The sequence below is a fragment of the Mauremys mutica genome, chromosome 5 (genome assembly GCF_020497125.1).
Source record: "Mauremys mutica isolate MM-2020 ecotype Southern chromosome 5, ASM2049712v1, whole genome shotgun sequence".
In the NCBI taxonomy this organism is placed as follows: Eukaryota; Metazoa; Chordata; order Testudines; family Geoemydidae; genus Mauremys; species Mauremys mutica.
In genome coordinates this window covers 29,128,618-29,155,747 of record NC_059076.1, presented here as the reverse complement: position 1 = coordinate 29,155,747, position 27,130 = coordinate 29,128,618, and the positions used below count along the sequence as shown (strand labels likewise).

Here is a 27,130-nt window from a genome sequence, read left to right as displayed (position 1 = left end):
CTCGTAACACGTCTTTATTCAGGTTAGAGGCCCACTTATGTAACCTCTGAGAACACAGCCTGATCCTTAACCCTCTCTGCAAAGGCCACTAATGTCAAGGTGTGTTTCTGAATAGATTTGTCCTATCGATGTAAAAAGAGACTGCATATTGTAGCATATTTGTGAAGTTTAGCTTCCTCTGAGGTTGGATGAGGCTTGACGAAAAATACCGGGAAATAATAAATTGGTTTGTGTGGAATTCTGAAACAATTAGGACGGGGCCTTTGAGCCTGTCCTTATGGAACACTGTATAAAAGGTATCCATCATGAAGAGCTGAATGGCCCCTATTCTTCGAGTCAGTGTCAATTGCCAGTAAAAAGGAAGTCTTCATAGATAACCAGTGAAAGGAACAGGTTAAGAGTTCAAAAGGGTGTCCCATTAAGTCAGATAACCGTATACTGAAATCCCAAGAAGGAGGGGGCTTCTTAGATTGGGGGAAACAAATGAAATGAGACCTTTGAAGAATCTAGCAACTGTAGGGTGGGGAACATATGGTCTCATCATAAACTGCAGGATGATTTGCAGATATTGTAGTTAAGCTTTCTCCCTCTGGAGCTGACAGACAGTCCCAAAAGTTGTTGTTGATGTTAGTAGGTAGTCCAGAATAGCAGAAACAAAGCGAGACAGATGACACTGCGCTGCTCACATAGAAAATAAATAGTTTCTATTTTGTTAAATAGATCAGCCAGGGTATTTCTTGCACTACTGCCTGCTGGCGCTGACTGAAGATGACCCTCCTGAGTTAGACCTATGATGGGTTTTTTGGGGTGACGGGGATGGAGGGGAATCTTAATCTGGAGGGCTACTCTATTTGCTGCTTATTGTAGGCATACTAGAAGACATTACCCTGACTAGTGATTGATTGGTGTAGACTAAAGTTATATAACTAAAACTACCCATAATGCTCATGCTATGTATATAGGACATGCGTCCAATCACCCATGTCTGCAGCTTCTTTGGACACCACACTGAATCCTACCACTGTGTTCAGCTTTGTTACGGACACAGCATGATGTGATGTTCAACATACAATTTTAAAACTGCCCCAAATGCCACTAATACTAGAAGCTGTTGCTTGAAACAATCTTCAAATGTTACAAACTTGCTATTAATAGCAAATGAATATGGACAGACTTCTTCTACCTTTTATTTCCTAAGACAGACATCCACTTTTATGAAGGGCAAATTTGCTGCTTAAAAGTATGAAATACATTTTAACACTGCTGTACACACGCATTTCATGTTAGTAAAAACGAGAACCAGCTTTCTTCTTAGGCCTTGTCTACACTACAAGACTATTTCGAATCAACTTAGTTCGAATTTGTGGATTCAACCTTATGAAGTCGAATTTGTGTATCCATACTAAATACACTAATTCGAATTTCTGAGTCCACATTCACGGGGCCAGCGTCGACTTTGGAAGCGGTGCACTGTGGGAAGCTATCCCACAGTTCCCGCAGTCCCCGCTGCCCATTGGAATGCTGGGTAGAGCCCCCAATGCCTGCTGGGGGGAGAAATGTGTCGAGGGTGGTTTTGGGTAAATGTCGTCATTGAACCGTCAATCACAACCTCCCTCCCTCCCTCCTTGAAAGCGCCTGCGGGCAATCTGTTCGTGCACTTTTCTGGTCAGTGACAGCGCGGACGCCACAGCACTGCAAGCATGGAGCCCGCTGCGATCATCGCCGTTTTCTCCTCCTCGCACTTTATCGTCCACCTCTTCCACAGTCAGCTGATGAGAAATCGGGCTACTTTTCAATGGTGCTGCAAGCACTGGGGGACCATAGGGGACGTTTTGCAAACATCAACGTCGGGTGGCCGGGCAAGGTTCATGATGCGTGTGTTTTCAGGAACTGTGGGCTGCTCAGACGCCTGCAGGAAGGTAGTTTCTTCCCGGACCACGAAATAACTGTTGTGGATGAGCAGATTCCTAAAGTCATCCTCGGGGACCCAGCCTGCCCGCTAATGCACTTGCTCATGAAGCCCTATACAGGCGCCTGGGACAGCGACAAGGAACTCTTCAAATACCAGTGAGCAGCGTGACCTGTGACTGTTCAGTTTCTTTACAGAGAAGCTGAACCTGCCCCTGTTTCTTTACACACTGACTGTTGACTCTCCTCTTCGGTTACATACCCCGTTCACCCCGTTTCCCCCACTTCCAACACACGTGTAAACATAAAATACATGTCCCAATGTTACTGAAGAAAGGTTTCTTTATTCATGACTTTGCGTTAAAGGGTTGAAACTGGGAGGCAGACTGTGCTGGGTAGGGTGTGCGGTGATGTAAAGACCGTCTCTAAACTCAACGAATGACAGGCTCCTGCTCCTAGAGCGGTCCGCAGTGCCGGAATGCTTCTTTCAACGGAGCCTGCCATCCCTCTTTTTCGAAATCTGTGTGCGGGGGGATATGTGACCTTGTGGCGGAGAAGTACGGATACAGATTCCTTTGCTGCGTGACTCAGCGGTCCAGGACAAGGACCGCTGTATAAGATCTGTAACCGCCCTCCCCCGCTACAAAGTCACATCCCCCCCGCCCACACAGAACCTGGAAACCACCTCCCATACCGACCATGGTGCCTACTGACTGCACTGTGTGTGTGACCCGCTGCTGATCCTGCCCCCGTGTCTGTACCCTGGGAAAGGTGACTGTCCTATGCAATTAACAACCCCCTTCCCCACGCCCCCCATTCAAACACAGTCTTCTTTGAAAAAACATGACGGAAACAGTAATTAACAGCAAAGTATTTTTATTACTGAAGTAGACACTCAGGGGATGGAACTGGGATTGGGACTTGTGTGAGTCCGGAAGGGAACGACTTCTGCAAATGTAGGGTATGAGAGCTTTTTGGTACTTGAGCACTCTGCTGGGGTGCAGTGACAGTTTACACGGCCTCTGGCGCCCCTCCTTCTGGTTATTTTGGGTGAGGGGGGTATGGGACTTTGTGGCGGGGGAGGGCGGTTGCAGATACACTGCAGGGGGGCTCTGTGCTCCTGCGGTCCTGCAGAACATCCACAAGGCGCCTGAGCGTGTCCGTTTGCTCCCTCACTAGTCCAAACATTGTTTGAGTCGCCTGCTTGTCTTCCTCACGCCACCTCTCCTCCCGTTCGCTGTGTGAGCGCTGGTACAGAGAGACGGTCTCCCTCCACTGGCTCTGCTGGTCCACCTCGGCTAGGTAGCAGCCCATACGTTCATCGAACATCTTGTCCCTTGTCTTTTTCTTTCGCCGCCTAATCTTTGCCAGCCTCTGCACATCCCCCCCGCCCACACAGAACCTGGAAACCACCTCCCATACCGACCATGGTGCCTACTGACTGCACTGTGTGTGTGACCCGCTGCTGATCCTGCCCCCGTGTCTGTACCCTGGGAAAGGTGACTGTCCTATGCAATTAACAACCCCCTTCCCTGCTGTGGCAGGTCTGGAGACAGTGGAAGCTGTGAGATGGGAAACAGGGAGTGAATTCCTTGCAAAGATACATTTTTGCGAACAATTAACTGAGTCTAGGCTGTCTCTGTGAATTCTGGGTTGAGACCCCTGTGCCTGCTGGGGCACAAATAATTTTCGCGGTGGATTCTGGGTAAATGTCGCCAGTCATTCCTTCCTCCGGGAAAGAAACGGCAGACAATCATTTCAAGCCCGTTTTCCCAGAATTGCCCTGGCATACGCCATAGCGTGGCAACCATGGACACTGTTTTGCCTTTTGTGTATGTCACCGTATGTGTACTAGATGCCGCTGACAGAGGCGGTCCAGCAGCGCTACACAGCAGCATGCTTTTGCATGACAGCAGAGATGGTTACCAGCCATATTGTACCATCTACCATACCATAAATTGGTAATAAGATGGTAATAAGATGGGCATGGTTACCTGTCCTTTTGCACTGCACCATTTGGTGCTGTCATAAGTGCCCCTGGCCGAGCAGCCAGGGGCGCAAAAGCAAAAATTGGGAATGACTCCCTGAGTCAATCCCTCCTTTTTGGTATCTAAAAATAGAATCAGTCCTGACTAGATTATGGGCAAGTGTACTAGAGAACCATTGTATCATAGAACCAGAGAGCACAGCTGCTCTGTGTCCGATCCTGCATAAATTTGGAGCTGTATGCTATTCACAGGGGGTGCTCCTGCAACAACACCACCTGTTCATTCCGGCCTTCCCACAGCCTTCCTGGGCTACCATACCATTGTCCCACCACTTGTGTGATGAAGTAATAAAGAATGCAGGAATAAGACACAGTGACTTGTTTGTGAGAAATGAGTGGAAGGAAGCCTCCAGCTGCAATGATAGTCCAGGCAGGACATTAATTACTGTGGATGAAGGAGCCCATCATCCCTCTGCTAGTCCAGGGGCAATTCAATCTTTTCTTTACACAGGAAGGGTGGGGGCTGATGGAGCTCAGCCCCCTGTTGCAATGATGAGGACGGTTACCAGCCATACTGCACCATCTACCATGAAAAATTAGGGCCAGGCGCCCTTGATCGACCTGACAGATGCTAGTACGCATGGTTACCAGTCCTTTTGCACTGCCCCATGTGGCAATAGGCTGATGACGACAACGACGGATACCAGTCGTATTGCACCATCAGCCATCCATAGCGTGGGGGAAGCAAGGATGTTGGTGTTGAGTGCTGCACCATCGCGTCTATCTGCAGCATTCAGTAAAGATACGGTGACATGTAAAAGTCAAGAGAGGATTGTTTTCCCTTTCACTTCTGGGGGTGGGTGGGGGGGTGCGTAAATTGCCGAGCTATGCCCTGACCCACTGCGGACACTGTTTTTGTCCCTAGAAGCATTTGGAGCTCAGCCAAGAATGCAAATCATTTTCGGAGACAGCAGGAACTGTGGGATACCTTGCGTCCTCAGTCCCCCCTCCCTCCATGAGCGTCCATTTGATTCTTTGGCTTTCCGTTACGCTCGTGTCGCAGCAGCGTGCTGAGTCTGTGCTATGCCGTCTGTCCGGAGATTTTTTAAAAATACTTTGGACCAGGCGTAACATTACAGTAATTCCCCTAATTAGATGCATGAGTCTCCTAGCGAGATCACCGTGAGGACGGGCACTGAAGGAGATAGAGAGCGCATGCTGCGTGAAATCTATCACGAACCACGGACCGATGCAGCCGTGGTCGGGGAGGCAATGCTCCCTGAATACCGCATGAAAGCCTCGCGCGGAAAGGGGTGCTATCACGGAGCACCCAATAAGGCAGCTCTCCCCAGGAACCTCCTGCTGATGCTTATTGATTAACGGAAGGAGAGCTTCGTGGAGATCTCCCAGGAGGATTTCTGTTCTATCACCATATATAGAGAGACCTCCTTCTCACACACTTCAGATTCCTGTTATATTAAGAATAAAAGTTAACATGGTTAAAGCACTTACCGACTGCTCCTTCCCCTGATTCAGGATCCGGGTTCATGGCCGGGGAGGGTTGGTAGGGGATCTCCGTGACGGTGATGAATAGATCCTGGCTGTCGGGGAAACCAGCGTTGTAAGCGCTCTCACCTGCCTTGTCCTCCACAAACACTTCCTCATCTTCCCCGTCCGTGAACATTGTCGAGGAACTGTCCGTCGACACTGTCCCATCATCAGAGTCCATGGTCACTGGTGGGGCACTGGTGGCAGGCTCCGTAGCGTCCGTTTGCCGCTTTGATTTTTTGGTAGCCTTGTCTGGGGTCCTTGGTTTTCACGCGGCGATGCATTGCATGACGGCTGTATCCTCTGTCTGGATCATGGCTTTGGAGACCTTCTCGTAGGTCTTTGCATTCCGTTTGTTGGAGCGCAGCTCCGAAAGCACAGACTCCTCGCCCCACACACCGATCAGATCCAAGAGTTCCCGGTCAGTCTAAGCCGGGTCCCTCTTTCTATTCAGAGATTACATGAACTCCTCTGCTGGAGAGCTCTGCATTGCTGCCGGTGCTGCTGAGCTCGCCCCGATGTCCAACCACAAAATGAGATTCTAACTGTCCAGAAAGGAAAATGAATTCAAATTTTCCCGGGTCGTTTCCTGTGTGGCTGCTCAGAGCATCGAAGCTCGGACTGCTGTCCAGAGCGTCAACAGAGTGGTGCACTGTGGGATAGCTCCCGGAGCTACTAAGTTCGATTTGCATCCACACCTAGCCTAATTCGAGCTAGCCATGTCAAATTTAGCGTTACTCCACCTGTCGGGGTGGAGTACCAAATTCGAACTAAAGAGCCCTCTAGTTCAAATTAAATGGCTTCCTGGTGTGGACGGTTGAGCGGTTAGTTCGAATTAACGCTGCTAAATTCGAATTAAAGTCCTAGTGTAGACCAGGCCTTAGAAAGACATTGAATTACTTTCATTATGTGACAAATAGGCACCTTTGAAAATTCCACTTAGTCTAGATCTGCACCTTTAGGCTCCTAAATACCTTTATAAATCTGGCCTGAATTGTTTTTAGACTGTGAAGTGTCAGGAATTTCACTTACCAAGGACACAGAAAGCTTCAGGAATACAACCAGGAAATAGAATTAGTGACTGAATATAAAATATGCCTTGAAATGGTTCAAAATTTTGTTATGTTTCTTAAAAGCATGATTACTTTTATCCAAAAAGCTAAACTCCTGAGGAGTTGTGCTTGTCAGAGAAAGGTTGCTGGTCTTAACTTCAGTGAGTAAGTTTAGGCTCAGGGAGACCTTGAAGGTTTCCATTTTGTAAAATATATGCCTGAGAAAAAGAAGAAGATCCAATCTCTGCTGTAATGCTGTTGTAACCATGCCTAGATCTCTTTCATCTGCTGGTTTTGCATTACTACCTTCTTCAAAGACTTCTGGGTAACACATGCTATCTAAAACCACAGGTGAGCTTACGTCAGGTTTAAAGGGCAGATCTCAAACGAAACCTGTAATATAATCTCTGGTCAAGCTTGAGATACCTTGGCGGCTGTTAACATTTCAATCAAATCATGAAATGCAGCCTCTTCATTATTTCTTAACACAGTGACAAGTATACCTACCTATACTGCCCGCCAGACTGAAACTCAGATGGTTTAAAAAACAAAATAAAAAACATTTAGAAATGGCAGAAATTCTACTCCTCCCCCCCGCTCAGCGTTTTAACAACCAAACAGCATTTTGACATAGACACTCTAAAGTACAGCAGGATAAGTAAAACATGACATAATGAAAGCCAGAAAGCCTCACCTCTCATGATACTTTTACCCCAGCCTTTGTTATATTTTTATTGGAAAAGATAGTGACCTGAGATGTAGCTCCCAAGGAAGCTGGCTATATTTAAGGCAATCTAAGCTGGTTCTCCTAAAGCAATCTACCACCAAACTCTACAGCAGGACAATAGGCTAACGGTGATTACGGTCACTGTCTGCATAGAACTTCTCTACAGTTATCAGATCACCTTGAACTAGGATGAAGGAAGCTTTCTGTTTTGTTTTTTTACTTTATTGTCCATGGGGTTAGGTGTTGATTATTCAACCTAATGCTTTACTGCACCAGCCACTCTCTTGTGCCTGCTAGCACACAGAATGAAATTGCTTTCATTCAAATAGAATACCTCATTTTAACAGCCTAGCTGGGATTCGCATTAATACAGACTTTTGATCTGACAGAATCAGTTTGTATGGCTCTTAGAATTGTCAAATGTTAATAGGAACATTGTCAAGGCTTAATGATGTAAAACTGTAACACTTACACACGCAGCCCTCCCTCCACTATACAGATGTCTCGAAGACTTGAAATTCTTAGAAAATGCTTGAACACGAAAAAGCAAAAAAAACCATCAGAAGCCCTGAACTCATGAGCAACAAAGACAATATGCAATGGATTTCAAAAAATAAATCAGGCTGTGTTTCTGCTTTGTATCACCAACATACAATACTAATTTTTCAAGGGATACTAATCTTTGTAAATATATGAATATACTGTAAGAAAGCTGATTTAATTAATCCTTATACATCTTTCTTCCTCCATGCTTATATGGCACCCATCACGCGCTCCCCCCCCCCCCAAAATCCATCCCAAGCATTACATTTACATTAACGCTGCAGTAGTGGGATTTTGCAATGAAATTCCCATCAACATATTGAAATTGACTGTCATACTGCTGAAACGCCAAGTATTGAAATGGATCTCTGCAAGTAAAATAAACCAATCATCTTGTGGAAACAAGCACTAGTACACTGGGAAAGAATTCATAATTTAGACAAATATTTAATGTGACATGTCACTATTTAATACACACAGGTACCATATTCACAGCAATGCTTGCTACAACTGCATGATGATCTGAATGCATAACTTTAAGAGGATATTTTTAAAGACAGCTAATTTAAAGAAAAAAATTAGTAAAAATATAGACCGACTTAAATTTAAACAAACTGTAACTGTGTCAGTAATATCCTGCTGCCTTAAGAAGATCCTTACTCTGTGACAATGCTACAAATGAGGATACAAGTGACAGTGTACTGCCATCATGAGGATCTTTGGTAGTACTGCCTGTTCAAACCAGAATATATTGGCGTCTTTATTAAACAGACAATAATATGACCATATGTTCCAAAGACCCCATTATAAAACATCCAGCATTAACACCATATGTTCTCTCTCCATTTTTACATTGGGCTCATTGAGATTTATCTTCAAGCCTGTATGGATTTTTTTCAAAAAAGGAAACTCCCTTAATAGTAGGGTTAAAAAAAAGATACTTAATGGCTCACGTTGCATCAGAAGCGCAAGAGAGAAAACCCATTTCATTCTTACAAGGAAACTGATAGTTATAATTTGATGAATAAAAACTTCCCTGGTTATTTTCAAATCCATGTTCAAGTACAGCCTGGGGCCAAAGATAATCTCAGTTTGGGAAGCAGTGTAATTAAAAAGGGTTATACTATCTCAATATAGTACACATGTCATTACCACAAAATGAAGATGAATTTTCATGTGCTATATTTCTTAGAACAAATACTTATTGCAAATAAACACCTTTTCTCCTGGATCACACCACTGTCTTGCTCTTTTGGTTTAAAAAAAGATCATGAGTGTATTCTCCATTAGAAAGCTATCTCAGCATTGGTGCACATGGACAAATTTTACTAAGCTTTCATATTGTTCTTACAGGAACCAACCTTTAAAATCTGCACTACAAAAACTAAAAAAATTGCATATTCTCTTTTTGGTACCGAAGGTAACAAATCAGAAATACCGAACATGTAACAAGCTCCGCATAATGCCGATGAATGATTTTCAAAATAAATAAAATCCAGCTGGGAGAAGGGCATAGAGGCAACATGCTACATGTATGTTTCTTCTTCACAGACAAAATATATCTTCATACACCTTACACACATCTGGGAAATGTCCACTTATAATATTTTAAATATCATTTATCTGACTTTAATAAACAAACTAAGGACTTGAGGTTTCAACTTTTACTCATAAGAAGAAAATCAATTACATAGATGGGACATTCACAAAAAAAGATAGGGTCAGGCCCACAACTATATTTAAAATTGAACTGACCTAAAAAGTAACAGCAATGAATATTGTTAAATGACAAAGTTGGATGTGCAATCCAAATTATTTAATCTGAATTTAAATATTGTTTTAATTCTTATAGTCAAATAAACTTGACTATTTTAATAAGTGTCTAAAGTTCTCTAAGTGAATAAGAAAGGCTTCTTTAAAGTTACCTGCTTGGTTTGAAGGTTGCCAACCTGAGTATTTGACAGCACTCTGAGGTCCGGTTGGTTTAAAGGCTGTAGCAGATGTGGTATTAGCTGCAGCTGGTCTGGTGTCAGTTTTGTCTGGACTTACGGGCATGCTCCTCACTGAGGCAGCAGCATAAGCAACAGGCTGCGAAGCCTCCAGGGAATCACTGTTCAGAGACAAAAAGAGTATTTCTTACCCAAACAGGAACACACATATACTGTAAGACCCAGGTGTGAAGAGTTCTCCATTCATACTAAAGCATGAGTTGCATGAGCAGTTATCATAATCATACTTGAAATTACTTTGTCTTATGCAAAAAGTCATAGATTGGTCCCAAATCCTATAAAACCTTGTCCTCAAGACCCCTATTAAAATCAAAACTTATTTAAAAACTAAGCCCACCTATCTTTTCTCTTCTCCGCTGTGTATAATCTCTCTTACTGAGAGTTTTGGGTTTTTTTGGACTACTGCATATTTAGAAACAAATGTTCCTGCTAAGGCCTGTTATATACTTTTTTAGAGCAATTTTCTTAAAATTTCTGCAAATAGTCAACATAAAAATCCCTTTTACAGCATCTTTTCTAAAGAGGCAGAATCCTCTACCTTAAACTCAGCATGACTTTAAGACTATTCCATTATTGACTTTTTAAATATATTAACATTTTCTTCTTGGAAGTGTCCATATGTCCATAAAATCGTCAGCACAAAAATGACTGACACATGTAAGTGATGGGCAACTACATTCCCACATCTGATTATTTTAGTATTTGAAAAGAGCTTTAGTGGTTTCATACCAGCATGTATGTAATATTTTATATTGCCTTTTTAAAGTAGTTTAAAGTTGTTTCTATGTCTTAAGGTTTGTACAGTTCTGCTTTAAAAATATATATATTTATTACCCTTTGACAATTGCCGTTAATTGGAATTCACATGCATTGTAAGTGCCCACTAATTAAGCTACTGGAAGAAAATGCTTCATTTCTGATTTCCACAAACTGTTTGAAAGCACAAGGATCTCAAAGATTTGTGCAGGATTACTTGTTTTAAAAATCCTAGTATTTATCTTTGAAAAATATTTTAGTAAGAAACCTTTAAAATAACGCTGTACTTGCTAGTGAAAATAATAGAATCATAGACATTAAGGTCAGAAGGGACCATTATGATCATCTAGTCTGACCTCCTGCACAATGCAGGCCACAGAATCTCACCCACCCACTCCTGTAACAAACCTGTGTCTGAGCCATTGAAGTCCTCAAATCATGGTTTAAAGACTTCAAGGTGCAGAGAACCTTCCAGCAAGTGACCCGTGCCGCACGCTGAAGAGGAAGGCGAAACCCCCCCCAAGGCTTCTGCCAATCTGCCCTGGAGGAAAATCCCTTCCCAACCCCAAATATGGCGATCAGCTAAATGCACATGGACAAGACTCACCAGCCAGACACCCAGGAAAGAATTCTTTGTAGTAACTCAAATCTCACCCCATCTAACATCCCATCACAAGCCATTGGGCATATTTACTGCTAGAAGTCAAAGACAAATTAATTGCTCAGTCTTGAAGCCAGATATGTCTTTTGTCCCAATACTCCCCTTGGAAGGCTGTTCCAGAACTTCACTCCTCTGATGGTTAGAAACCTTCATCTAATTCAAGTCTAAACTTCTGGATAGCAAGTTTATATTCATTTGTTCTTGTGTCCACATTGGTACTGAGCTTAAATAATTCCTCTCCCTTCCTGGTATTTATTCCTCTGATATATTTATAGCACGGAATCATATCTCCCCTCAGCCTTCTTTTGGTTAGGCTAAACAAGCCAAGCTCTTTGAGTCTCCTTTCATATGACAGATTTTCCATTCCTCGGATCATCCTAGTAGCCCTTCTCTGAACCTGTTCCAATTTGAATTCATCCCTCTTAAACATGGGAGACCAGAACTGCACACAGTATTCCAGATGAGATCTCACCAGTGCCTTGTATAATGGTACTAACACTTCCTTATCTCTATTGGAAATATCTCGCCTGATGAATCCCAAGACCGCATCAGCTTTTTCACGGCCATATCACATTGGCGGCTCATAGTCATCCTGTGATCAACCAATACTCCGAAGTCCTTCTCCTCCTCCGTTACTTCCAACTGATGCCTCCCCAGCTTATAACAACAGTTTTTGTTATTAATCCCTAAATGCATGACCTTTTACTTTTCACTGTTAAATTTCATCCTATTACTATTACTTCAGTTTACAAGGTCATCCAGATCTCCCTGTATGATATTCCAGTACTTCTCTGTATTGGCAATACCTCCCAGCTGTGTGTCATCCGCAAACTTTATTAGCACATTCCCACTTTTTGTGCCAAGGTCAGTAATAAAAAGATTAAATAAGATTGATCCCAAAACCGATCCCTGAGGAACTCCACTAGTAACCTCCCTCCAGCCTGACAATTCACCTTTCAGTATGACCCACTGTAGTCTCCCCTTTAACCAGTTCCTTATCCACCTTTCAATTTTCATACTGATCCCCATCTTTTCCAATTTAGCTAATAATCAATAGGTGAGAGAGCCATGTCACAGTCTGGACCGCAGTATGCAGCAATGTGGAGATTTTGAGCAATGGTGCCATCCACAGTGTAGCCAGGATAGGCTGCTGTAAGTTGAATAGCCCCTCAGTGCTGTCCAATTATGTCAAAGAGTATCTCTAGGCCCTGAAACAACCCAGCATTGAGAGAGTACAAAGGTGGCTTAAAGCCACTCTAGCGTGCCCTTCTCCCCCCTCCCTTAAAAGTACAGCAGAGTCTCTCATCCCAAGAGCACACCACAACAATGACCTGGATTCTACAACTGACTTCTGATCCGTGTCCAACTCATTCAAGGTCCCCATCCTGATAGTTAAAACTTTTCATCATCTTGGACCATACTAACAATTCTCCATCCACTACCCTTCCCAGACCACTGGGTTCTCGTGTTTACAGTGATCTAGGATAACTCAGGAACTGGAGACATAGGCACTTTCACTGCTCAGTCCCATGCTGTGGAAATTCCCATCAGAGAAGGTAAGCATATTCTGCAGTCTAATCATTTTTAAAGGCCAGTGGGGGTGGGGTGGGGGGGCAATCACCCTTTATAATAGCCTGTCTTTCTGTGGCAGAGAATGACAGGAGGAGAAACAGGGAATTCAGCCATACCCCAGGACAGCATGAGCATAGTCTGTATCTGCTTATATTCTTATACTGACTCTTAAATACTGTATTCCATGCATCCTAATACTATGATAAAGCACATTTTGTACTTCAGTGCTAACTTTTTTGTTATTTAATCTCAGTGATCATCTGACCTTAATGCCACAATTTGGCTTTCTTTAGGAAGATCCTGTAACAGCAAAAGCAAAGTGACCTTTAAACAGCAGATTATTTTTCCAGGCGGTGTCATGGTTAAAATGTTGTTACTGATTTTGATTTTCTGTTTTCATTGTATGTTTATGAGAAATTTGAAGTCCAAACACTGATGACATGCTTGTTTATTTGGACGTTATTTGGTTTGCAATTCATTATCACAATACATGCCTAAGGGCTGGTCTACACTGAAAACTTGTATCGGCACAGCTACGTCTCCCACACCCTTGAGATGTGTAGCTATGCCTACCTAACCTCCAATGTAGACAGTGCTATGTCAACAGAAGAATTCTTCCTTCGACCTAGCTATCACCTCTCGGGGAGGTGGATTGACTACAGTGATGGAAGAACCCTTCCTGTTACTGTTGTGTTGTAAGTGTAGACAGCGCCTATGTTTTTTGGGTTTTGTGAACGTAGCCTCCCTTTCTGTATGTGTGATTACCTATTGGTGTAAATGTTATTTGAATGTCTAAGCACCAAGAAATCAAGCAGGATCTCCAAATGATACAAAGGGTGCTGCAAAAAAACTGTGGTTTCACAAAGAAAAGGGAAGTGAGGTTACGGCCCTGTTTAAAAAAAATAATAAATCAATCAAGCACTAATATAGTAATAACTTAGGCTGTGATCCAAAGCGCACTGAAATCAATGGCAGCCTTTTCATTGACTTTTATGGGTTTTGGCTCAGGCCCCTCAGATATAAGTAAACTTACTCCCACAAAGGCCTCAAAAAATGAAAGTTATTCAGCAAAGCTGACAGTAATTTCTTTTTCTGCTCCCTTGGTTCTTCCAAGTTTTTCCCACACCAGTAGTTTTAGACCACATTCATCTGGTCCTAAAAACTCAGTCAATATGGAAACCAGTCTTACAAGTGCTAATGTTCCCCACAAATCCCTTTCTGATTTGTGTCCATGATTCAGTCAGAGATTGATTAATGGGGTTGTGTATTTAGGGAAGACTGAGGACCTCCCGAATGAGTGTGCTCAAAAACACATCTCCTAGACTTCCAAGTTGATTTGATATACCCACCATCACAGCCACTCAGGCAAGAGCCTCATTATATATTGAGGATTTTCTCAGGAGACTTATTTTCTTCCTCCATTAACAAAAATTGAAGCAGTTTCCTTTCCCTCCACTCCAAACACCAATCACCAACTGACAAACTTTTAAAGTAAAATATGTTCCCTCATACAAGAGCACATGTAAGAAAATCCTACTGAATTAACAACTTCCTTTGCACAAAGACAGCTTTGTTTTTAAAAAATTAGCAAGGTGGAGCCAGATTCTGAGAGGCTATCAGTAAGGTCCATTGACTTGCATTCATTCTAGCCAACTTGCACCATTGGAGAATCTGGCTCAAAAATGGAAAAAACAACTTCCCAAAGTGGAAGTACCAGATGTTGAAAACATGGCAGCTTGCTGTATTATAATATCTTATTTAAAAAAAAATTGTATGGGATGACAGAGGTAAACCCAGTGGACAATTGCAGTCTTTAAGGCCGCTTTCAGCTGTTGCTTTATTTGGTTGGGCCAACAATTGGATTTATTTTTGTTTATATAGTGATACAAGTCATCTTTAACCATACTAAACTTGAAATATGTACAGAAGTGCAATTTGGAATGCCTAAAGCACTTTGCTATTTCCGTCCTAAGTTAAATATCTGCGATTGTAGTGATCTGAAGCTATAGATTATGACAGCTCACTGCCTGTGACTCATTGATTCAGATAGCAGCAGCTGGCAATCTCATGATATTTTGTGTTTTTATTAAAGCTTCAGCTCCTGGAGTCCTGGGATTAAGTGAGACTCCCAGATTTCATTTAAAACCAAAAAGCAAATAAAAAGAGCCCAATACTATTTTTTTTAAAAGAAAATCTCTTGTTTTTAAGCCAGTGTTCTGATTTTTGAATGCTCAGAGTCCACAATACTGTGCTCCAGATGTAACCAAGGAAGAAACTTAACAAGAGAAAAGTTCCAAGCCAATGGTTTCAGCAGCCCTTGAGATGGAACTCTGACACCTCTTCCTGCTCCTTCTGTCTGTTTCTAACAAATGGGAGTTGAATATATTCCTTTACATACTAAGGGCTTGTCTTCACTACCAGGGTAAGTCAACCTAAGTTATGCTACTCCAGCTGCGTGGATAATGTAGCTGGAGTCGATGTAGCTTAAGTCAACTTACCCCGGTGTCTTCACTTCGCTGCATCAACAGGAGACGCTCTCCTGTCCACTTACCTTAATCTTCTCAGGGAGCTGGAGTACTGAGGTCGACCAGAGAGTGCTCTGCGGTTGACTTAGTGGGTCTTCACTAGACCCACTAAGTCGACCCCTGCTGCATCGATTGTAGCAGTGTCCATCTTCCCATAGTGAAGACCAGCCCTAAGAACTGTCAAAAATTTAATTGACAGGCTGCTGCTATCTGAGAGCCTCCATCATAAGGTTCCCCACCTACAGGCAGTATCAGAGTGGAGGAGTTAAAGCCTACCTTTCCCCATGAAGGACTTGTTGCTACTCACTGAGGGCCCCCAAAAAAGGAGATCTCAGGAAATGCTCTGTCTCTCTCTTTATCAGAGGGGTAGCCGTGTTAGTCTGGTAAAAGCAGCAGAGTCCCTGTGGCACCTTATAGACTAACAGACGTATTGGAGCATGAACTTTCGTGGGTGAATCCGACGAAGTGGCCCACCTTGCTGTTTTTTTGTCGACATATTTCTAGGCTTCTACAGTATTATTGCTTTATATCCTGTGCCTCACGGAAATAAATTCTGTCCCTCTGCAGAATCATTTCTGCCTCCCAAATGCAAGCAACAAAGCAGTGTTGGGGCATCCTCAGAGAACTTTCTAGCAACATTTGATTTAGAAGTCTGATTTTTACACCACTCTCCTCTTTCTCCTTGTTATTTTTGTCCTATTTGAAGACTTCAAATGGGACTAAAGTTACAAGGCGAAAGAGGAGAGAGGGAGAAAACTACTACAGTGCATGACATTGTCAAAAATTGGCCATAATCGATACAAAGTTTCATTTCAGCAGTTAATACTAAGGTTACACTTGAGAATATTCTTCTAGCAATGTCAGATTTAGACGTCTGATTTGATTCCTTTAAGAATAAATTAGACTTACTATCTGTAAAAATGTCTGATCTGGAGAAAATAATACAAGAGGCAGAAAAAAGTACTAATGAAAGTCAAGAAAAATTAACAGCTGTGGAGGCTAACAAAGATAACACTAAACTGCTTATTCAGTGTACTAATTAAAAATACAAATGTACTGAGTATAGCAATGATGAAATCCATTTTTTTTAAACCAAGATTTATAACATGAGTGCCTCTGAGTTCTCCCAACAATGTTCAGGGTGAAGAGCTGTATAATTCTATGCCAAAGCCTTAAAGTTTTGCCAATTTTAATCCTTTTTAATTTTTTTTTTAAATAGAGCTCCTGTTCCTTTTCAAAAAAGAAAGCTTCACATCTTTCTAGAAATAACGAAAACCACATTGGCTGGAAGAAAGATGATACTGCTTTTAAGAACTGATTTTTTTTACCTTATTAAGTCTATGGGAGAGATTTTCAAAAGTGCCTAGGGGATTTAGAGCACAAGTCCTATTGACTTTCTGAGACTAGTGCTCCTAAAATTCTTTAGGTATTTAATTAATAGTTAAGGAAAATAAATTAATTAAAAAAAAGGCATTCCAGGTTGGATGGGTGAACAGGCTGGTGTTCAGGGGGAAAAAAAAAAGGATGGTTATTATCAAGTTAAGTTCAAGATCTCTGTCCAATAGCCTGGGCACTTAAAACCAGAGATTAAGACAGAGGTTGACTCTCCACTACTCTGGCACAATGAAACTTTCTTCCATAAGGATAAAGCTCTTCTGTGCTGAGACTGTGTAATTAACTCCCACCAGGACTAAGAGTCATCACAAACCTTTCACTTGAAGTGCAAGATACACTTCTTAGACTTGTCTTCTCTATGCAAATCAGAATAGGATGTACACTGAAAACGAAACTAAATGAGCAATCAAACCACTACCCTGCATGCACAGATCTCACCTGGGGAAGAGGATGAGCAACAGAACAAAACACACCACAGATGTTAGTCATGTTGCTTAAAATACTGCTAAAAGGCACCCAGAAATTATGGTAGCTGAGAGTGATCTAAAAACCTGAATGGAACAGAATAAAATGATGATAGGTGAAGTGTGAGACAAGTACTAGTTCCTCCCAAATTGCTTTTGGATCTTTACTGTACATTAAGATTAGGAGAATGAAGACGAAACTGAACACGTGTCAGAAGTTGCTATCTAATTTAGGTGCTTAACTTAATGCTGAGAAATATGAATAAAACTAAAATGTATAGTGGACAGACTGACAAGCTTAACTGAAAAATAAAGTGAAATAAGCTCACAATGCTTATGGAATCCACTGAAGAGTGCAGGCCTGGCAGTTGGAAGTTGCATGTGCATTAGAGATACATATTTTGAAGATGATTCTTAAGTCTGATTTCTTGTTGTAAAAAGCATGAGCTGTGCCCCTATATGAGGTATGAATGTGTCATGTGTTTGTATAACTTTTAATGCTAATGAGCTGGTAAATGTAAGGTAGAACTTCACATGCTTCCCTGCACAAGCTACCAAGGCTTGACTCAACTTCCAGAAATTATGTATTACAAGCCCGCAGGGAGAAGTGACCAAAAATGTACACAGTACAATGTTCCTTTCACTGGATGTCATTTAGTGGGGATTAACTGTTTTAATAATCTACTGCTGTTTCCCCTCAACTCTGATTACAGAAATAAGAAGCCAGTTGATTTACCTGTAAACACACTAACTCAAAGCACCCGTGACTTAGGCTTTCCTAATTACGTGTGTAACTAGGAATGCCTCAGTCTGGTACACGCCAGTTTTCCACAGAGGGCAGCCAATAAAATCATTCGGACTTCCACAGAACTGAAACAAAACTGCATTTAGACAGACATGTTATTGCTCCCTGGCGTTTCCAGCAGCTAGAGATATTTTCAGAGCCACGAAGAAATTGAAGTTTCTAATGCTTCAGAAGCTCTTTTGGAATGCATGGAGCTGCTGTATAACAGTCACAAATACTGAAAATGTCCTAAATTAAAATATCTTGTTAGCAGCTGACAAGGGTGCACATGGCTTTTTGTTTTTAATTAACAAAAATCTACTTTCTTGCTACTTCTTAGGAAAGGTGACAAGTTTATTGATGAATGGGAGCTTTGAAGGAGATATTCTTCTAAAATATGAAAATTTCAGATAGATTTGTATCCTCCCCCCCCAATTTCCAGTACCATTTGTTCTCTCTTCCACTTGGCATACATCCCATCCATTCCTTTACTGTGCACCATACAATTTTTTTTAAAATTTACTACTTTGTGTGCAGTTAAACCAGCTTGCTAAGTGTCATTTTCTACAAGCTAAGTGTACTTCTAAGTGACTGCTTAGGTAGCCTTCTGGAAATCTCAAGTTTCTGCATTAAAAAGCATTACATTTTAATCAAGTGAGTTAGGAATCAAAGCATCCTTTTTGAGAAGATCAGTGTAGAAATATATAGCTACTTAATTTCAGTTCAAGAAATTGTTCTGTGCTAAGGTTCGTAATTTCTTTGATAATGCTAGGAATAACAGGGAATTGCATCACTTAGGGAGAACAGGGGTAGATTATAGAAAATTGATTTTAGTTTTCAGTGAAAATTAATTCCATGCTTATAGCAACCAACAGAGAAGTAATGTTATACAATATGCCTTGAACGAACATCCAGGATCGATACATTTGCTTGACCACATTGTTCCATACTTGGAGATTGGATGTGAATAGCCATCACCACCATCTTCATTGAAAAGATCACCACACTAAACTTCACCTTCAGAATAGCATATTTTGCTAACACCGTTCTGTATGAATGGTGTTTTAACTCCATCTCCTAGCCTAGAAGCAGTGTCTTTTCAGAAAGAGCTCCCAGCAGTCTTGAGCAAATTTGTACAAAGAAGGGGTTATGGAAAGTTTAAGCATCAGTCTGCAAATGTCTTCTCCATATGACCTGGAAATCTGTGTAGTTAATTTCCCTGAAGAATACCAAATCCCTTATGACAAAGTGGGGGAAGTTATAAAAACCATGAAAAAAATGGGGCACCTCATCTTTCCTGGAGCCTCACAAATCCAAATGGAATACGATAGCCTTGATTCAGTTTCATTACTTCTAAACCCGAATGGTTTAATAAAGACATAAATCGTCCATTGTATTAAATCTTACCACACAATAGTTAAATATGAATCTCAGGCAGAACAAGACTGTGCTGCATACAAACAGATGTTTGAATAAACTGCTCATACAATTTTACTAAAGATTTGTACTTATAGGAATGCTCATCTTACACTAGAGATGGAGAGAAAGAAAGAGGACCTTTAATCTGACGTTTTCATGGTAAATTTGCAATGTCAATGTCGGGAAACATTATTTTACCTTTTTATAAACTGAAGGGCAGATCATTGTAGTGACTCACCCAAAGCCACCTAGCAAGAAAACGGGATAGTTGAGAATATCCCCAAGAATCCTGACTCTCAATCACTTGTAGGTGCAACTATGCACCTACAAGATCAATAGATCATGTGCAGTATCATGGGAAACATGTATTTACTGAAAGTATATGCAACCATAAAGAAGGGACTTTTACTTCAATTGATTCAGCACTCTTGATTAAATGCCAGTATCCCAACTCTTGTCTTAGCTGTCCAAAGTTAGTCCTACAGTTTTCTCTACAGAACACCTATTACACATTGTGTCCAAGCTAGCAGATGGCCTACTAGACAGAAAATGGGAAACCTGCATTTGCTGTTCATTGCACAGCTCCATAAAAAACACATGCAATTCATTGTATAGATAGGCTGCATCACTGAGTTCAAACTGCTTTTCTTCGGCGAGTGAAGGGAATCTGGAGGATTAAGTCAATGTTCCAGAATATCTGGAAATGGCCATTACACCCTAACCTAGAGAGACATCAAATAGACAAGGGAATTAATTTATTTAGTACATTTTTAATTGCTGGACAAAATTCACTCACACCACCTCCATATGTCCTAACTACATTTTCTATCCCCTTCTTGCTTAAACAACATGGCTCTTTTAGCCCAGGATGGATCTCTAATTTGGATAGCTAGTCACCGCCTTGAAATTTTTTAACCTAAGTAAGCTTTGTTATCCTCTTACACCAGCCCACCCTCTTCCCCCGTCCCGGAAATGTGATAATCTTCTATATAGTGACACCATTGCAACTTTAAAGTAAAAAATATGCAACAAGTTTTTTCAGCTAAAATTCTGGCTTAAATGTGCAATTTTTTGGGGATCATACTGACTACCCGTGTGATCTGAAATGACTTGCCATGCTGTGGCTTCTCAAGAAAAAGAAACCAAGCATGAGGTGATGACAAAAATCTGTACATTATTATAATCTGCATATGGTTTGAAAAAAGCAAAAGCCATTACATAATGTTTGTAGATAACTGTAATTTCCCTGCTGAATAGAATACCTGGTGCCAAGAATATAGAGAGAAAAGTCAAGAGAAATTGTAACATATTCCCAATCCCCCACAACAATCCCATTCATCTTTATAAAAAGGTGTTTACACTCCACAGTAAAAATATAAATATTTATATTTTGCTAAAGGTAACAATGTTCCAGTGATTTGTAAAGGAAAAAACATCCTAGGATTAAAAAAGAAATAGGGTGGGTGAGGCAATGTTATTCATGCTCTGTTTTTCAAATCAAGTTCTGTTAAGGAGCATATATAATCCCAACATCAGCAGCACTCTAAAAATCAACTTCAAAGCTTCTTTCAGAATAAACAGAAGTGTATTGCCTCAGAGTTTTAATCCTATGAGGACATGCTACATTCCTTTTAAGTAATTCTGCAGGCTGTAATGTACCAGGTACGTGAAGCAGAAAGGTACAGACAGTGCTGCATTGTGTTCCTATTATGCTCCCTCTAAAATGCTGCCATTCAGCAAGAGTAGTTGCCATAGGGATTATTTTTAGGAAAAAATCTGAATTTTTCAAATTAAAATAGAAAGCATGTCACTCCTTTGCTTCACATATAGTAGGGATAGGTCTCATGACTGGAATGTCGATATAGAGGGGTACTGCATGTTCAGAAAAGACAGGCAGGGTAAAGAGGGAAGCGGTGCTGCATTATGGAGCAAGAATATATACTCTTGTTCTGAGGCCCAGAAGGAGGTGGGAGGCAGACTAGTTGAGAGTCTCTGGGCAACGATAAAAGGGGTAATAAACAGAGGTGACATTATGGTAATGGGGTCTACCACAGACCACCAGATCAGGACGAAGAGGAGGAGGCAGCACATCTAGAACAAATAAGACATATCCAAAACACAAGACCTGATAATAACGGGTGACTAACAATATATTTGTTATTTTGCAAAATGAACTTAACACGTGTCTAAGAAAAACAAAACAACAAAGCTGTCCATGATCCATTACCCATATTATGTTCTAAATTGCACCAGTCCCATTTTCAGAAGGGTTTTCCTACTGTATAATTTAGTGCCTTCTCCTCTTTGGCTAAGGATGCACAATTCCTATTACAGCTGATTACTAGCCATTAAGTTGTGCAATCATGTGGACTGCTGCTTAAAATAATCTTCAGCGTTACGTCCTATGCATGTATTATTTCAAGACAATGCATGTTGCAAGTATCGCATACACATTCTAATGGCTCATTTCTCATTTCTGCTGATTTATTTCCTTGAAATCTCATCAGGGCTGTTGTCCTTTGTCATAATTTACCATTTTTACTGTAATACACGCTTATCTTAAATGGAAGATGGTTGCTTATTTACCCTAATTGGGTTTGAACGTAGCCAGGTGACTCTTGTATTATCAAATGATGAGACAACGTTTTGTTTCCATCGACTGGTAAGCAGTCCTTTTATCTATATTTGCACTGGGGTTATAGGATATGAGGGAGATGTTTGAGCACTGTCTTGACCTGAAGTGTAACACTTTTTTTTTTTTTTAATTTCTGGTCTAATTTTCTCTTTCATTGTTCTGAGCTAACCCTCTTGGTTCATGTCCAATTTGTGGAATTAGTAAGAAGTTTTGTTGATTTAAATCAACTAAATAGAATAAAAAATACATGTATGTGATACCACCATCCAGGACCCAACACCAATACCTGCCTGCAGAGCTCAGAATTGAGGTAGCCCAGAGAATGAAGCATCCTTAAAGGGGCATGATCAGGTTTTAATTTCTTTTTTAAATGATCTAATTAAAAATAATTCAATGCCTGAAAAAACAGTCTTTAAAAACAAAGTCTGTTGATACTATTTAAAGTGTTTTATTCAGGGTTTCCTGCTCTCTGGGTATTAATTTGAAGAGCTTTTTGGGAAGGCCAATTGCCAAAGTGACACAGGCTGGCCAAGAAATGTTTTCCCATCCCGCAAGAATTTTTGAGATTTAAAAAAAAACGTCCCCATCCTCAACTGGAACAAAGTAGAAATCTCAAATTTTCAAGAATCAACTAACAAAAAAAATTCAATTTGGGTCAATCAAAATGTTTTATTTAAATAATTATGAAATGCTGTTTCAATTTCAACCTTTTCGTTTTAAAAATTTTAGTATAAATTAAGTTAAATTTCAAAACAAGTCATTTTGAACTGAAAAAACAAAATTTTTCACTTAGAAAAATGTCAAAACGGGAGGTTTGGACTATTTTGAAATTTGCTGAAACTGACCGTTCCCCACAAACAGTTCAGGTTTTGATGGAGTAGCGTTTTTCAGTGGAAAAAAAAAGCATTTGAAAAATTCTTGAGCAACTCTAAGAATGACTAATGCATCCCCAGGTTTACCCCTCATTCTCCCTCTCTGTACAAGTGCTGTCCCTGAATTTCACTTCCCTCTCATGGTGTTTGAGTCAGTAGCACATTTAAAAACTTCTCCTCCTCTTCCATCTGCTCTGCATAATTTAACCTTGAAAATTACACGATAACTTTACCCAAAAAGGGGGAAGGGGGAAGAAAATTCCTGAATTAACTGGAAAAAATGCTCTCTTCCAAACCAGAGACACACCCAGAACATTCACCCAAGATGACATGGTCAGAATGGAGTCAGTTCAGGAATTTCAAATGTCTAACACAAAGTCATAATTTCTCTGTTACCAAACCAACAAAAAGCCTTTTAGAAATAAAAACGATCCTCCCATCATAAAAGTTAGACCAATAAATTTTCAGTGTTAGCAACGTGAATTCTCTCAAGTTTGCATTGTTACTGCTGTTTAATCCATAACAACTGCAGCTCACTTGCTGTCAGGGGACAGTTGGGAGTGTCACAGCTAATCTCAGAGACTGGTTGTTTTTCTACTGTTAGAGCTGCTCTCTGCAACTTGATTCAATGCATCTCTTTGTGACTTCACAAAGAAAAAAATTTCCAGTAAGAAACAGCAACAAGGAAAAAAACACCAAGTGGGTTCTGTTTTATTGAAGTCAGTGAATTAAGTTATAAGCACCATAACTTTCCAACTCCATTAATGATGTAGGGAATAAAGACATGGATGAAATCCTGGCTCTACTAAAGTCAGTGACAATACGATTGATTTCAGAACTTCAACCAATGCATTCAAATGTGTCAAGAGTATTATAAAAGCTTTCAAAGCTTCTAAAGGGCTTTTCATTTTGCTGCACGTAGAAGACTAATCTCTACGGGATGTCACAAAAGAAAAAAAGACAGCCGGTTCTTAATTTACTATATGAACTTAAGCCTGCCCTAACAAAAAATAATTTTCTTCATTTCTGTTTAAAAGTTGATACAGCAAAATATGAAACTTTGAAAATCAATGGTTTGAGGATATTTTTCCTCACATGCCTACAATCTATTTGGCAACTTCCCCCCAAACAGGCTGATTTAACTTTTTCTGAGGTCCAAAGTGATGTCAGCAGCCCCAGAATACCAGAGAAAAATGTACCTTTGCCTTGCCTCCCCATTTTTTGCTGCAAGTGGAGCTCAGCTGCACCTAAAAATTGGGCTGTCTCCTTAAAAGTTCTCTATCCAAGAGAAACAGTGTTGGTAAGTGCAGTGTTACCCATCTGGAAGTTCCTCCATTAGGTGTTTGCTGAACACTATTAATGAACCATTGCCATTTAAAAACACCAATACAGATTTGTGGCTTTGAGGATGAAGTCCATTAGATACCAGTAGCTTCCAAGGAAGCTGATTCTAACATAGTTGCAGCTGGGAAACAGGAATAAAAAGTCCTGGTACATCTAACGTCACCAGAACTTGAACAAAGGGTATAAATGGCAATTATGTTTACAAATATTTATTTGCTGTACAACATGCCAGTTATTTTTATATATATGAAAAGTCAACCTTTGAGAAATAGAAGTTCTTTGTTCCAATAGCTTAACATGTGGCTTTCTTGATCATGAAACTGTTGCAAATATCTCACTCGTACGAGAAGTCCCCAGTGATCATTTTTTGTTTCTTCTCCAATAATTTAACCGGAGTGGTCATGCCTCCATAAAAATGACTGTGCACTACAAACTGTACTGTGTACCTCAAAGTCACACAACTGTAGGTAAGACATTTTTGCTCAATTAATGGGACATCAACTATGTTAGGACCACCAAAGTGCAGATTAGTTCTGCAAAGAGGTGGATTCAGTGGTATACTGGACCAGTGATATCATGCAGGAGAGCATATCAGACAGATCACTTAGAAGATGCAGTCAACAGAAAAAAGACACCAATACAGAAACTCGTGTCTTATTAGCCTTCAGTGACAAAAAGAGCACCACTCTCATACAATACCTCTCTTTCTTTTGCAACTCCAAAGCACTTGTTGATTTCCTTGAGAGCCTGACACTTTGTAGAGGAGGAGGTTTAGTGATAGGGGTGATGAGAAGGGCATCCAAGAGCGAACGATACACATTAGGATCGGAGAGTCTAGCAAGCATTTAGAAAGACCTGGTAAATACACTAGCTATCCCCACAAAGATGAAAACTGACAGAAACTACTAAAAAACATGTGAGATCCGAGCTTCCCAACAGTTTCCATAAGAGTGTGACAAGAAATATAACTGGAAAGTGATCACTCCCTCCCTTGAGAAACTTATTGAGAAACCACTTCAGTGTCTGCAAAAATCATTTAATAACTAAAAACATAATAAATGTTTAGATAGTCAGAAAATGTCCCAGTATATGTCCCTGTGGCATCTAAGGATCTAAAAGCTATTGATAAATATCAATTAATCTTCAACCACCATGCAAGGCAAGGGGGTATTAATTTATCCAGATAGAAAATGGGCATCATCAGACTCAGAAAAGTTAAAGTTATTGTCCCAGACTTATCCAATAGCAGAGCTGGGAGTAGAACATAGGAGCCTTGACTCTATTCTAACCCCATGCACATACTGCTAAGGTGAAAGTTAACCATTTCTGATTTTACATCTCTCCCAATTAACTCCTGTATGAGCATGAGCTTTTTGAAACAGATTGATAAAAATTAAAAAGGCTCCGTTTTACAGCTGATTTCTACCTGGCCCGTACAGCAACAGCAGCAGACACGGCAGCGGCAGCACTGCTCATAACTTTTGAGCTCTGCCTGGAAGGAGAAGGAACAGGAATGGGAGAAAACTTGGGCAGATCTTCCAATGGACTTTCAGGCAGCACTTTTCTAGTGTAGAAGTTTTCATTGAAAAGAGGAGAAAGCAGAGAAAGGAAAGAGATCTCAGCCAAGAAATAGTAGAAGCAGCTTGAAAAAAAAAATCACTGAAAACTGTGCCATCATTAAGGTGCCATTTCAACACATAAGTTGGTGGAAAGACTTCTCTGTTGACCCTTAAACATTAATATGGAAAAACTGATTTCTCTTATGAACAACACTCTTAAATGATCAATACAGCTTTCAGTAAAAAAAAAATCTAATTAGGTACAATTCACAACCTTGGGCCCTTAGCCTACAACTAACTTAGTGTAGGTGCAAGGGTCCACGCACACATAGCATGTTGTAGGATCAGGGTCTTCGATTCTCTGTCTAGTTCTTCATGAGAGCATCAAAATGAGTTTGAAAGTTATTCTGCTGATTGCCTTAAAGTCAGAATCGGCATAATATTATATCAAAAACAATTTAAAAAAGACATTAAGGTACAAGTAACTAGTGCACATCAGAATTTTTTTTTAAATCAATATTTTCCAGGTTTTCCTTCTATTCACCTCCCTCCGTACCTCTGTCTCCACTTTTTCTTACCCTTCTTCCCCCCAAATCACTGTCCCCAGGAGGGAGGAGAATAAAAAGAAAAGGGGGAGAGACAAATAAAAACAAAACCAACCCAAAGATAAATATACTGAAAAATATTTTGAACAAAATAAAGTCCATTTAGGAACCCTGGAAAACTACAACTTAATTTCCACACCATTTTTCAATCGGTTTCAGAAATAACTAAACCAAACATGTGAATGACAACAGCATTTTGCAGTGCAGCTTTGATTTAAATAGAGATATTGCCATGCTTTCACCTAACAGTCCGCTGTGTGCACAGCATACATTTTACCATGCATGATTTAAAGATGATCTAGACTGAGAGCCTGAGATTTTAACAAAAGGACTTGTTTCAAAAGAAGGCACAAATAGATAATGCCTACCCCCCAAAATATCGAGAGGGTAAAAGAACATTCTATTCACATCTAGCATATTTTAGGCAACAATAGCAAGGATCATGAAATGCAAATGAATATGACAAAATAAAACACTTGCCTTCCAGAAAAAAGTCAAGTATAGGGTTACTGTTACTGACTAATAGCAGTAAGCCTTACAAAGTTTCCTTGCTACAAATCTATTTAAAAATTGAACTGAATCACTATTTAAAAAAAAAATCAACTTCCCCCAATTTTCCCCTTCACTGCATTTTTCAGGAGAAAAGCATTTCACCACTAGGTCAACATAGCATTTTGGTAAGGGACTAATTCCTTTATGGCACTTCATCACACATCCAAAACAGCATTTTGCTCCAAGAACTCCATGGTAGTGGATAATATGGCA

The 27,130-nt window shown here is 40.5% G+C and overlaps 1 protein-coding gene across 4 annotated transcripts in view; it reads right to left on the bottom strand.

Moving 5' to 3' along the window:
* PDLIM5 (PDZ and LIM domain 5) overlaps window positions 1-27,130 on the bottom strand; it is a 214,829-nt gene that overhangs the window by 29,263 nt on the left and 158,436 nt on the right. For 3 of the 4 annotated variants that reach the window (XM_045019724.1, XM_045019725.1, XM_045019727.1), the window contains one exon: window positions 9,691-9,875. In XM_045019724.1, coding sequence (XP_044875659.1) covers window positions 9,691-9,875 — 185 coding nt within the window. Of the gene's footprint in view, window positions 1-9,690; window positions 9,876-24,900; window positions 25,036-25,627; window positions 25,788-26,646; window positions 26,730-27,130 lie in introns of all 4 variants that reach the window. The other variant, XM_045019723.1, reaches the window with a different exon arrangement.